Here is a 13502-nt window from a genome sequence, read left to right on the forward strand (position 1 = left end):
AGTCACCATCCCTGGAAGTATTTAAAAGATGTGTAGATTTAGGGACATGGTTTAGTGGGCATTGTGGTGTTGGGTTGACGGTTGGACTTGATGATCTTAGAGGTCTTTTCCAACCTTAATGATTCTATGATTCTATGATTCTATGATTCTCCTTGCTCCTCTCCTGGGGTGTTTTCCAGTGTGAGTCAGAGTACCCTCACTCGCTCTTGCCAGGTTATTTTGTGTTTAATCTGCCAGGACGTGGTCCAGGCTTGCAAAGCTACCTCCTCCTGCCCGGAGGCGGGACTGTTGTCTGGATCCAGCGATTGGCGTTCACCCGCAACCACCAGTGGAAGAGGAGTTAGTCGCGCCGAAGGCTGGGAAGACCCGTGCTGGGGTTGGGTGCTCTTCTCCAGCTGTGTGGCAGCCGTGCTCGGATGTCCTCATTGTTGTTCGCTTCTTAGCAGCCAGTTTTTGTTCACATTTTCTCCCCGCTCTCTGCTGACCTTTCTCTTCTCTCTGTGTTTTTTCCTCAGGTCGAAAGCTGAGGGGAAAAGCCTTTTATTTTGTCAATGGCAAGGTGTTCTGTGAAGAAGATTTCCTGGTAAGCACACAGCTGATCCTCGTGCTGGCACGTCTCAGCTTCTCTGGCAGACGCGCAGCCTTTCTGCCTAGCAGCTTTGCCCAGGTTTCACACGGCTCTAGTCCAGCATCCTGCCTGGCCCTTCTGCTCCCCCTGTACCCGGGGCCAGCCCCAGCCATGGTGGCCGCTCACATGTGGTGCTGGAAGTAGCCGAGTGAAAGACCACGGTTTTGCAGTGCAGAGCCTGTAGTTGAAGCCGTAGCCTCTTGCGATGGCTCCTTCAAAGCATATTTCTGTGGCCACGCTGTGGAGACAGGAGTGAGATGAATGGCTACAGAAGAATCAATGAGTGAATTTCCCTTTCCAATGAACTGTTTTTGCTTGGGCGTCTTAATGGATATCTTTCTGTTGCCCTCAATGGATTTTGTGTGAACATACCTGAGCATGAAGCAACCCCATGGTCCTCTCCTTGGCTGGTGGAGGTAGAAAGCCATGTACCCCCGTGCCCTCAAGCCCTCATAGATTAAACCTTCATTGAGACTTGAAAAAGTCATATTTGCCTATTTATTGGGGAAGTCCGGTGATTTCTGTCAGAGAGAAGTGAGTTAATCTTCTTTGCTCTTATCAGGATATTCTACACAGGCTGAAAATGGAAAGATTGGTTAAATGCATCTAAAATATTTCATTTTTCCAGTTTGCATTTCCACCATTCAGACACACTGAAACCTTAGACAGATGATGTGTTGTGCCTGAGGTGCATGTCGTGGACATGACAGGCAGTTCCTTACCTTTAGATCTTAGCAATAGCAGCAAGAAAGGTGCTCTGGGCCAAACTTGAATGTTATGCTACCAGAGAGCTGGGACGACACCACTGATCTCGGAGAGGGTCCAGTAGACTATAATGGTGTAACCAAAGGAAGAATTTGGCTTTCTGGTGTTGTGATGTGAATTTGTGATAAACACAAGTAAGTTCCTGGCGTCTAGATTCACATGGTCAAATAAGAATGTAAGTCTTATTAGTAAATGCCTTATTTGCATAGGCATTTATGGTATTTACTTATATACTTAATTAAAGTTAAATTTAGGACTTGAAAGTTACAGGAACTCATACTCCTTCTGAACGGTGGAAGTCTGATGTCTTTATAGAATATCCTCTGGGGACCCATCCACATATACTGAAAAAAGCACTGGAAAGTTTAGCTTGTGTAAGGAGTACAGGAAAAGGCCAAGCAAATAACGCTGCATGATATGCTGTTGTTTATGCTCGACTAGCCTTGTGAAATTTTAAGCCAATTCTTCTTTGTCCTTGCAGTATTCTGGTTTCCAGCAGTCAGCTGACAGGTGTTTCATTTGTGGTCATTTGATAATGGACATGGTAAGTGATAATTGCTTTAGGAGAAAAAATCCCACAGCTTTTTAGAAGAATGCGTCAAAAGCAAAATATGCTAATATCCAGTACTGTCTGTTAGCATCTGGTAGTCTGCCTAGTGTGAGATTCATAGCAGAAAGAAAATCCATGTTGATTTTTGCAAGGAAGTGAAGCTGGCACCCTGCTGTATGCGATGCACAGACGTTGCTCTGCCTGTTTTCAGTGCAAATTGAAAATCAGAGCCTTCAGCTCTTTCATCCCCTTTTGGACTTCCCTGGACAATGTATTCATAATCCTCTCGATGCTTCGTGCTCAGAAGTGCCGTGGCTCTGCAGTGCTCCCTTGCTGTGGGGCATCAGTGCGGCTCTGCTGAGCCCGTCTTTCCTGTAGTCAAGCCGTGGCTCCCCATGTACCTTCAGGGTGAAGCTGCTGTCTTGTTACTGCTTGTGGTGGGTGCTGGAAGGTGTTGGGCTGGTACCTTGGGGAATAGGTTCGACCCAGAGTATGTGATCCAGACCTGAGTTAAGATCTGTCCAAGTCCTTGAAAACTGTTCAGTAGATGTGTGGACAGCCTGCTGAAGCAGGCAGTTCTCATTAGCCTGCAGCAAGTACCATCCGTTCAAGATTTGCATCGGGTGGGTCACGGCTCGGGGGGTCAGCTGGCCTTCAGCCAGCACCGGGCAGCATTCGGTTGTGGGTGATTCAGAGGGAGACAAATTCATGGTCATGTAGCTGGTGAGCTATGTCTGAGGCAAAGAAATTAGGAATTTCGAGTGGTTAGTTCACAGCCTCCCAAGATTTTCTAATGCTTATCGTTAATTATCTTTGCCTGCTTATACTGGAAAGCATTAAAATTGGAAAAGCTATTTTATAATCAGAAGTGGTATTCCAGGTAGTAATTGCTGCCCCAAAGCCAGCAGGTGAATTGCAGCTTTTGAGTTCAATACAGTTGCCATAGTCTGTGTTAATTAGAAAGCCAGGCTAGCGAGTACAAAGCTCTTGGATATCTAAGGCGTTATAAAAAGCTAGCAATAGTATTGGTTTCAGCCTCTCATGGAGAATACAAAGATGTATTTCCTTTTGTTGGCCTGGTACGTCTTGCCTTGTGATCCTGCTAAGTATTCTCCAATTGTTGGCTTCAGAAATTATTTTCTTTCTTTTAAATTCTGTCAGTTCTATCCTTTGTAATGCTAAATACCTTGACTGAGACTCTAAATTGTTTTCTTACCCATGCTAATAATTAATTTCCCTGGAACCAGGTGATATGTATTGATTCCAGCTGCCCTTTCCATCCCTGTTAACTCATTTTTCAGATGAGGTGCCTAAAAAAACCCACAGCCCTGCTGATGAATATGCAGCATTGTCTGATGTAAAGCTGTGTGTTTATTATTTTCACCTTTATTGGCTGTTCACATGCTTTTTTCCTGTCTCTTCGTTTGTTGCAGATCCTGCAGGCTCTAGGGAAATCATATCATCCAGGCTGCTTCCGATGCGTGGTCTGCAACGAGTGTCTGGATGGTGTGCCATTCACTGTAGACTCTGAAAACAAAATCTACTGTGTCAGAGATTACCACAAGTAAGGACAAAATAAACAGCAGAGATGCTCCAATCAACAAGCCTCTAATTTAGCTTTTCAGCTAATTAGGAAGCATGGATTAGTAAAATAGGGACGGGATTAGAAGGTAGAAGTTTGAGGATGGGTCTAGACCCTAGAAATTCCTGATGTCTCTCCTCTTGCCCTGCCATCAACTTTCTGTGTAACTCTGAGGAAGTCACTTAACCCCTGGGCTTCAGCTGCCCCTTCTGCAAAGCAGAGATAGTGAGAAATAGTGCTCGTGAAGCATTCAGTGATGTAAGAAATCAGTCCACTTTAAAGTAAGACTGTGAACGCCTGTTGAAATCAACATGAGTTGCTTTTTGAGTAGTTGCAGGCCTGAGCTTGACTTTTAAAGAATGCTTTTAAAAATCGAAGTGAAACTTTTATCCAGCTCTAAATTAAACAACCGATAAATCCACTTAAAAAAAACCACTTGTCATTTAGTAAAATAAAATGGCTGTGCTCTTAGCTGGTAGTTACGATATTAAAGATGCATACATTTTGAGTGTCCGTTTGGCTCGCTTTGCTCCTTGCTCCATTTTCTGAGCAGGCAGAGTATTAAGTGTTGCTCAGGCAGTCCCGGGAACTGTTCTGTATTGTGGCAAGATTAGAGTTGCCTCCATGTGCCACTGTTGTTCTGAAATGATGCACCTTTCCTTGCTATTTCATTGAATTATTTTCTCATCGTGTTACATTGTGTTATAAGGCCTTAAGGAACCTGACGGTGCCATGGTGTTTTCTCTGAGGTTTCCTGCCCCGATGTAAGGCTGCCACTTCTTTTAATGTGTTTTTCTGGGGACGGTCCTGCTCAGTTTCTCCTCATTCTCTCTTCCAACTCTGTTAGTAGCAGCCAAGAATTCTACAGTGGGTTTGTTTTTCTTTCTGGCACTAAATGTAAAATGCGAGGTCTCTTTTTGCCTGACTGAGCAATGTGTGCCAAGCATTACTTAAAATCAATCCGAAAATAAATTTATGGTCTTGGGATGTAAAGCTTTCCTGTAGATAAGTTATTTACAGCTTCAGCTTTTTGTCTTATTGCTGAGAACATACAGGCCTCTCTTTTTACGTTGATCTATAACTTGCCTTCACTTTCTCGTTGCTCTTCCAGAGTTTTAGCTCCAAAGTGTGCAGCGTGTGGGCTTCCCATTCTGCCCTCTGAGGTGAGAGCCTTTTACTTCGTATCCTCTTTGGGGAGAGAGCATCATGTCTCAGGCTTTGCTCTCTTTCACACTTGACCCTATGTCAAGATGAATGTCCTTGGGGATGGGGAGAGATGATCGCTTCCTCCAGCATGCAACCTTTTGACCTAGGCTCATACACTGCCCTTGAGATGTGACCCTTCTTTTGCTCGATAATGAAGCTTATGTCTGCTGAGCCAGGCTGCTTTTTTCATCTCCTGCAGGATTATACTGCTGTTAGTTTTATGTTCGGGATACCTTTTCATTATGTCAATAAATGCTGGTGGTGCTCATGAATGACCTCTGTGTGACCCCTCCAGAATGAACTCCTTTTAATACTCGGAGGAGATGAATCTTGGGCAAAACCAATTTAAAATGCTGAGAAGTGTGATATATTGAAGTTACCAAATCATTAATGCCTGATTTGGGATAGATGTGACTGTTAAACAGAGAGAATTAACATTTCTGATGTTACATTTTAGACGATATCTGCAGTTGATGATGAAGCTTTACTGTAAAAATAACTGCTGTTGGCAGGATTTATTTGTGGTGTTCATCCAGCAGCTCAAATGCATTTTTTCAACATTCACATTGTTGCAGGAAGCAATCTATAGAGTGCATGTGTCTGATCCTGCTGTAATCCTTTGTAATTTCTCTTTTGCTTGAACGCTTACAGGGGTCTGATGAGACCATTCGGGTTGTGTCCATGGACAAGGATTACCACGTGGAATGTTATCACTGCGAGGTAGGTCAGCAGCTTTCTCAGGGAGTGGGCACTTAATAGTGATAACTGCTATTATTTTTAAGATGGAAATAAATCTCCTCCCTTCCAATGGCAGTAGGTGAGCAATTCAAACATTGCATGATGTGACCCTTTCTATCAGTGGCTAAGAAATTTCCAGTTTGAGGACAAAAGTTTTTGCAGCAATGTGTCTCAGCTGCGATTTCATTTGCTATCCATAAAATTATGGACAAAGAGTTAATTATCACTTTTAAACTTGGCAGTTTACTTGTTAATGAAGGAAACGTGGCGACTTAGTAAGGTTCTACTGCTGCCTTTCAAAAGCCTTGAGCTCCAGATCACGTTAGTGTATCTGATTTCCAGGTCAGATTGTTCAAAAATGCTAAGGTGATGACTGATCCTGTCTGGTGTAAGTTACCTTCACTCTCATGGGAAATGCATGTGTCATTGGGGCTGGAGAAAGGATACGGCTGCACAAAAAAATCTCAAGAGATGCCAGCTCTTAAACACCGTTTGGTCTCCGCGCAGGGCTTCCAAGAGAGCCTTCATACTTCTGCTCTGTGAATTAAAGTAAATAGATGTCTTCTCTCACTGTGCTCGTGTGCAGGGGAAAGAGGCCCTGACTCAGCAGGCTGGTTTCGCATCAGTACAACTGCAATTAACGTAATGTGAAGAGGTGAATCCTACCTCAGAGTGTAAGGAGACATGAGCGTGTTTAAAATACATAGGGTTGCACCTCTCCACGAGATAAAGCTTATTCAATAAAACTGCATAAGACAAACTTGTACAAGGCTGCCCCACAAAATGCCTACATCAGATGCTTTCCTTCTCGTGGCAAATGTTGGCCTTACTAGGAAGGAGCTGTTGGCTGGGTGTCTTCTGTCGTTGTCACAAAATCACCCTCCTGGAAGCCGTACCCCGCTTCCACCAGACGGTGGAAGAGGAACACACGCTCTAATAATTTGCATGGCCTCTCTTTGCAGGACTGCGGGATGGAACTGAACGACGAAGATGGGCATCGCTGTTACCCGCTAGATGAACATTTGCTTTGTCACTCCTGTCATCTGAAACACATAGAGAACGGCACTACCCCAGCAGCTGTGTACCAGCACCACTACTAGCCAGCGTGGCCAACACGGGAAAGCCTGGACAGAAGACTTGTTACGTGATCTCCCTCTCCCCACCCTCAGTTGATTTCCTGTGCATGTTTTTCGCCAGTCGGCAACGTTCCTGTAAAAGGATATGAGAGATTTTTGCTGGATTCCCAGAGTATGTATGCTTCTGAGTTCCAGCTGTATCAAACCATGTCTACTTGACCAAGAATGTGGCATGTTATCTAAACTGATCAGTTTACTTTTACGTGCCTTTTTCTGCTCTCTGGAGATTCTTCTTGGCTCATTTTGGAAGATTCTTCAGTGAAAGCACAACTTGCTGTCGTGCCTATGAACTCAGATCATGCCATGCACAATTAAAAAGCCAGAGGCTGGCTTGCCTGCCTGCCTGCCTGCCGGCCGGGGACATCCCATCAGTCTACTAAGTGTTTCCTGACAAGCACATTTCTTCAGATTCCCTGAAGAACATCAACCTATTAATACCAGTTTTTAGACACTCTCTCTCTTTTTATTACTTCTTTAGGAAAAGAAAAGAACGGGGTCTGTGCAAAATGGCACGCTCAGACCTTCCAGTTAATTCCCCGAACTCCGGTATCAAGTCTGGCTGTAAAAGCACCAACTCTCCAAGCACAAACCAGGCGTGCTGCCTGGCAGGTGGAGGCCGACATCCCGTTTCAAACAGAACAAAAAACTGGAACAAGCTAGGCTAAGCTACCACAGTGACTTGGGGCCCGGGTTTGCGTGTCAGTGTGATATGTAGGGATCAGTCTGCTGTGTCAGAGTCTGAATAGCGGATTATATTTGGAAAGGAAAGGTCGGGATGCTGAAAGTGTGGACACTGGGGAAATCCAACCTCGTTCTTGCTTGCAGAGCTTGCTTTGGAAAAAAGTTCTCCGTACACAGACACTTGCCTGAGATTTTCAGCGTGTCCCCACAGCTAAGCCCCCAGCCTGGCCCCTCCTTTCCGTGGTGTTTACCCAGCACAAAGCTATTTCATAATGGTGCTTATTTAGAGCTCTGGGAACAAACTCGAGATCGTTATGAAGGCTTTGTTATACAGGGATTTAGAGCCCAGCTCCACAACCTGTAAATGAGTATGTTGGTATAAACAGATTTGCTCCCATGAATAATAACAGCTTATCTGTGCAAGGGTTTAGTGAGTTTGGCCCTTGCTTTCTATTCTGCTGAGAAAGCAGAAAGGCAGATTGTTTCTCTTTTTGAACCCCCCTGCTTTATAGTCAAATTAATCTGCTCCCCCGGTATGTGTTACATGTAAGATAGATGTGCCTGCAGTGCATGTTCTGTGGGTACCAAAGGTGTGCAGCCTCTCGTGTACAGGTACAAAGTTTTTGTTTAAGAAAAAGCTTTTAATTTAAAGTCTCGGATGCAATCAGGGATCTTAGCTACCCTTTCCGACATACTGTGTGGAAAAATAGTTAAATCCTAATGTATCCATGCTAAAGATGTAAATTCAGTTACGATGGATAGAGGACAGGATGACATTCTTGAAGATCTTTTTAGTGAGGAAACTGCAACAAATTAGCTGAGCAGTGGCACCGGGACTCCCGACGTGAGCCTGCACCAAGAACCCACTGTGGTTCAACCAAACCTCTTTTCCCGTAGCATGAATGTAGCTAGATAGGTGCTTGAACTTCACACCATGTAGGCAGACTGCCTCCTGTACCCATCTGGAGCAGCACAGGTGCCGGCTGCAGCAAGCTGCCTGTCTCTGCCAGTGCTAATAAATACCACAGGCCTCCATTTTGAGTGGTGCAAGTTGCTGTGCTAAGTATTAAGCAGAGGCACAAGCATCTGCTGTAAAACAGATGAAGACCACTGGCCTGTTAGCACTCTCCTACACGTCTGTATCAGCTTGCCTCGGCTGAAGTGTGAACGTCTGAAACTGCCCAAGCCTCGGGAGCTTGGTGGTTTTGGAGTGGAGTTTCATCGGGCCGGCAGACCATCCAGACTTCTGGCCCATCCAGCTGTAAGTGCCTCCGCCTGTTGCTGCTGCTCTTTGGGATGGGGACGGTGGCATGTGGCTGGAGGTCGGTCCCACGCTGGAAATCATCCAGAGCCCCAGCTTTCGTGTAGCTTGGCTCTGCGGTGCCGTTTCTCCTGGGGACATGCAACCCCTCAGTGAGTGACCGAAATCTCAAGGGGGGGGACTTTCCCACTGCAGTATACATGGCTCTGGGGCACATATAGTTTGGAGGGTTTTATCTGTGATTTTAGAGGAGGTAAAATTGACCCCAAATATGTGAGTTCCCCGGAGCCTTGAATTTGGCCTCCAAATGCTGGATAGCGAAGGGATGGTTACCGACACAAAATGTACCTGGTGCTGTATCCAGGCAATAGGGATTGGGTGCAACAAAGGGATGGGAACTGACACAAAATATAACTGGTTCTGTATCCAGGCAATAGGGTTTGGGGGCAACAGAACACCCAGGGCAGATCCTGCGGTGCTCTCACCCTGGCGCGCCGTGTCAGCTTGTGTCCTGCAGCTTGTGTCCTGGGTGTGGGGGGTTGTCTCAAGATGCGACTGTGATCTTAGGACTGCCTGAAGGGACTGAGGTGGGAAATAACGCCAGCTGAGTGTCCCTGGTAAATAACCAGATAGTCCTGGGCAGGTGGCTCCCCTCTTTGAGCTTCCTTTGGCAGTGAAGGCAGTGAGATATCAAAGTGGCTTTTGGGAAGTGAGCTGGACACAGCAGCCCTGATCTGTTGTTCTGTCTCTGAGAGACCAGCTACGACATGGCTCATGCTTTTGCTAGCTCTTGATTTTTAGAGCAGCCCATCACGCACATTTTCTGGCCTCCATTTTGGGAAGATCTGAAAACACTAGCGGGGCTGATATTTTCTTTTTAAGCTGCAGTTTAAACTACTGTCTCACTCTTGCAGCCTTCTCCACAACCCCAAAATAAGCAGGCAAGAAGGGGAGGGGGAGAAAGATGATTTTCCTTTGTGGAAAGCCTCGAGCAGCCCATTTGTGGAGCCTCCTTTGCATCAACAGAAAGTTTGGCCTCTGCTCTGACTCCTGTCAGCCATCCCATATCCCTCAGCGCTGGGGAAATGAAGGCTGCCCTACTTTCAGTTTTGAGGTCCGGTATAAATTATTAAGTGCCAATGGTTTCCTTTCCTGTATTTATGAAGAGCTAGAAACGACAACGTGAAGCTATTGAAAACGGAGCGTGTGAGGTGGTGGTTTTGAAGCTAAAGTGTCTGGTGCATTGCCCTGCTCCCCTATGTGTGCTAACTTGCACCGCTTTTATCTTCGGGAGTTTGAATTCATTTACGCTCCTTATTATTCCTGCCTTTTCTCCTAAGCTGTGGGTGTCTGAGTCCGTGTTGATTGTCCCCAGCTTGTCCCCAGCTCTGCAGCTGCCTGATGATGGGTCTGGTGGGGAGGCAGGAGCATCCTGCACAGGGGAGGCTTCTCTGCCAGGCATCTGTGGAGCAGCAAGCCCTCACTGCCTGCCTTCAGGCAGCTCCCCCAAAGGGAAAAACGGGCAGGCAGGTAGCTCTGGAGCTGGAGGTGCGAGGCTTTGCGTGCTCTGCAGAAGAATTTCAGGAAATGTGGTGAATTGTGCCTGTCACCTGGCTGACACGCATTGGGTTTTGCTGTTCACGTGAACCTTGTTGTCTTTTTATTTATTAAGATGCTGAAACGTGGTATGAAAAGTTAGTCTTAATTCCTCCCCCAGCATGCTCTTCTGACTGGTTTTAGGGTAAGGGATCCTTGGAAGTCCCATTGTGCTGGTAATGAGTGACTCACATGCAAATAGTTATTCAAGTGAATTCCCTGAAACTTGCTTTCAGGAGCCAGAGCTTAATAGATTTTTTCGTTCAGACCATGCTGTTAAATTTCCATTGTTTAGAATACAGAAATTCATTTAAATAGGAAATTTTGCATAAAAGCCAGGGGAAAAGCCCCCGCTATAGAAGAAGCAGACGTTTTTGTGTAATTTAAAGTTTAAGAAACACCTGTGATCAAAGTGATTTAGGAAACTGCCCTGATGTTAAAAGCAGGGAACAGCATTTTCAAACACCCTAGTGAGGAGTGTTTGATGAGGTCTGTGCTCTTCAGTTTCTGAGTTTCATTTGGGGGCTTTTAAAATGTTTTCCCAGTCTTTCAGGGTTTAAATGATTTGTTTGTAGATCTTTTTACTACAAAGTGAATAGCTCCTTGGTCTGGAAATGGTGGAGTCTCATTAGCATCAGGTGTGCTATGGCAGATGTGAAAGGGGGAAACTGGGCTCATAAGAGCAGGTACGGGTCTGGCTGGCCGTTCAAAAGGAAGGGGTATCTTTGGCTGCCAAGAGAGGAAAGTGAATATCTTCCTGTGCTTTCTCCTTGTGCTGATTTCTAGCATTGGGCAAATATTTGGCATCCCTGAATTTCAGTGTTGGGGTCTGTTCGTAAGCACTGCTGCGACCTCCTCCCCTCCCTCCCGTGAGTTCGTAATCCTGGGGAGGATCACAGGCATGCTCTTCCTCATGAGTTTAGTCCCGATTCTGCACTTCGGTATTTCCCTGGAAATTTTACCGCTTCATTATTCAAGCAACAGCAAAAACGGGTCCTTGCTTAAAGGAAAATGGACACACGCTCCCCATCCTTACTTGAACAATTTGACCTGATCCTCCAAATTACCTGAATATCAGCCTGCTGCTGGTCGATGCAGTGGCAGCTTTGTACTCCGCTGCTGTTACTAAGAAAGTCACATGAAGGGCTCCATCTGCATTAAACTTGAAGTGCACAGGAAGGCAGTCCCACTGAAACCAGTAAGGCTGCGCACGTACATGAAAATCAATGTGTGTGCGTAGGTCAATGTTGGATCAAGGGCAGAGTGATTTTATTACAGACAAGACATACCTGGGGATGAATCTGCGGCAGTGTAAAAGTTGCCTTGAAAAGATCGCTGAAGTGGGCTGCCAACTTTTTTGTTCAATAAACAAAAATACGTACTGAAGTGGTGGGGGTGCACCGAGAAAGAAGGATGTGAGTTAAAAAATACAGTAGCGGTAGGGAAAAGAGGGCAGGTGATTACAAAGAGCAGGGGAGAAGGTGGCACGGAGGAGATTTGCTTTTGTTTGTCATATTCCTGGACATTTATTAGAGGGGATTTCGAGGGGAAGCGCACCTTCGTATGCTGGTCTGGGCCATGCTTCTTCCATGCCGGCCTTGGCTGCATGCTCTGTGTCCACTTTTGGGGTCATGTGCGCTGTCACGTCTGTGCACGTGGACATGCAGCACGTGCTGCCTGCAAGAGACCTGCCTTTCACACCTCTGTGCCCATGCCAAGGGTTTGTAGATGCATTTTGAGCAACCTTCTGTGCATGAATTTAAGGACAAGTTGACCCAGGCTTATTGCTGGAGAAACATCTCTGGAGTCAGTACCTGTGGGCAGGGAAGGGCTGCAGATACACATCCCTTTTCCCCCACCCACTGAGGCCAAGCGCCTGCGCCATTGGGAGAAGCTGGGATGGGGTTTGCCTCTCTCGTCGCGCTGCATTTGTGTGTTCATTTTTCTTTTCCGTTTCTGTGTCCTGTCGCTTGCTGGCTGCAGTGGCACTAGGTGTACTTAGCAGAGCCCATCGGGCAGACATCTTCCTGCCGTGAGCCCAGACAGAGCCCAGAGCTGCTCACCCATCCTAAGGAGAAGCACAATTAAGCTTTTCTGAGCAATAAAAATCCTCACCCTGCTTTCTTCCAGGGCAGCCAGAAGCTCGCGTGGCAATATGCATCAGTAGCCCGCTAAGACAAGATGAGAGACGGGAAGAAGCTGTCCCCACGTGAAAACACGTGGCGTAGAGCCCCTGAAGGCAGACGACAGGGATGCCCTGCGGCCCCAGTGGGAGAATGACCGGGCTGCAGTTCCCAGCCCTGCTGGCACCGACCCTCATCCCCGCACAGCAGGTCTGTGGTGCACAGCCAGACGGGGACCCGGGCACACACACGCAGGCTGCGGCTTTCTGTACCTGGAAAGCAAATCCAGGGCCTGGCTAACAATACTGAACGGTACTAATTATTTTGTTATGTTTCCTTCAAAGCTCAACTCCAGGAGAGAGTATTTTAGGATTTGTGCTGGTGTAACTAACCTTAGCCACCTGTGAACACAGCCCTTTTTTCTTCTGTGCTGTTAAATATTTATAAAGAATGAAGGCTGGCAGCGGGGGCGAAGCCGCGGGCCTGTTGTGATTTCAGTGATTAAAGACAATACTGTAAAGCAGTGCTCAGTGTCAAGTCTTTCCTAAAATTACAATGATTGTCATCACCCAGAGTCCACGGGGAGGGAGTTACGCTGTGGAATGATGGTTTCCCAACTTCTGCCTTCCTCTTCTCCCCCTGCCTCAGTAGCTGAAGCAGGGACTGGCGGGGGGAAACCTTCTTAGTGGGGTTCACTGAGCATTTCCAGTCCTTTGCAGGCAACTGGGATTTCCTGCAGCCCCATCTGAGGCCGTCCTGCTCCGGCGTCCCTCAGGGAGATCCTGATCCCGGGGTGAGGAGCTGAGGAGGGATGTGCTATGAGTGGGAGCAGGCTCCGGTCCCAGCTCGGGGATCTCCTTTGGGGGAGGGTTTTGGGGAGACTTCCCGTGGTTCTGGGAGGCAGGCGGCCACGTGGTGCCCCCGTAGGCTTCGCTGCAATCAGCAACCATGACGCCTCATGTCTCAAGACGGTATGCTGAAGTACTGCTGGCTGAGCAGCACCACAGCAGCACGGTGCTACCAGCTAAAATGGAGCTAATAAATAGGATTACCTGTAATTATGCTTTGGGGTTCCCCCTCCTTGAAGCGAGAAGCTGCCCAAAACGGGGGGGTGATACTCAGAGGGCTGGATCCAGTGGGAAATTGGCCAGGAGGTGCCCCCGGCCTGCTCCGTGCCGATCCCCCGGACCTGGGCTCCCCACCACAGCCCCGGTGGGGGTGCCCAGGTAGGCACCG

At 47.0% G+C, this 13502-nt stretch overlaps 1 protein-coding gene across 1 annotated transcript in view; it reads left to right on the forward strand.

Annotated features, from left to right (window-relative positions):
• Positions 1–7112, forward strand: part of LIMD1 (LIM domains containing 1) — an 18398-nt gene extending 11286 nt beyond the window's left edge. The window contains exons 2-7 of the mRNA XM_009585949.1: positions 516–583; positions 1875–1937; positions 3377–3507; positions 4637–4688; positions 5383–5451; positions 6432–7112. Coding sequence (XP_009584244.1) covers positions 516–583; positions 1875–1937; positions 3377–3507; positions 4637–4688; positions 5383–5451; positions 6432–6569 — 521 coding nt within the window. The 3' untranslated portion in view covers positions 6570–7112. The remainder of the gene's footprint in view (positions 1–515; positions 584–1874; positions 1938–3376; positions 3508–4636; positions 4689–5382; positions 5452–6431) is intronic.
• The last annotated feature ends 6390 nt before the right edge of the window (positions 7113–13502 follow it).

This window comes from Fulmarus glacialis, unplaced genomic scaffold (genome assembly GCF_000690835.1).
Source record: "Fulmarus glacialis isolate BGI_N327 unplaced genomic scaffold, ASM69083v1 scaffold10579, whole genome shotgun sequence".
In the NCBI taxonomy this organism is placed as follows: Eukaryota; Metazoa; Chordata; class Aves; order Procellariiformes; family Procellariidae; genus Fulmarus; species Fulmarus glacialis.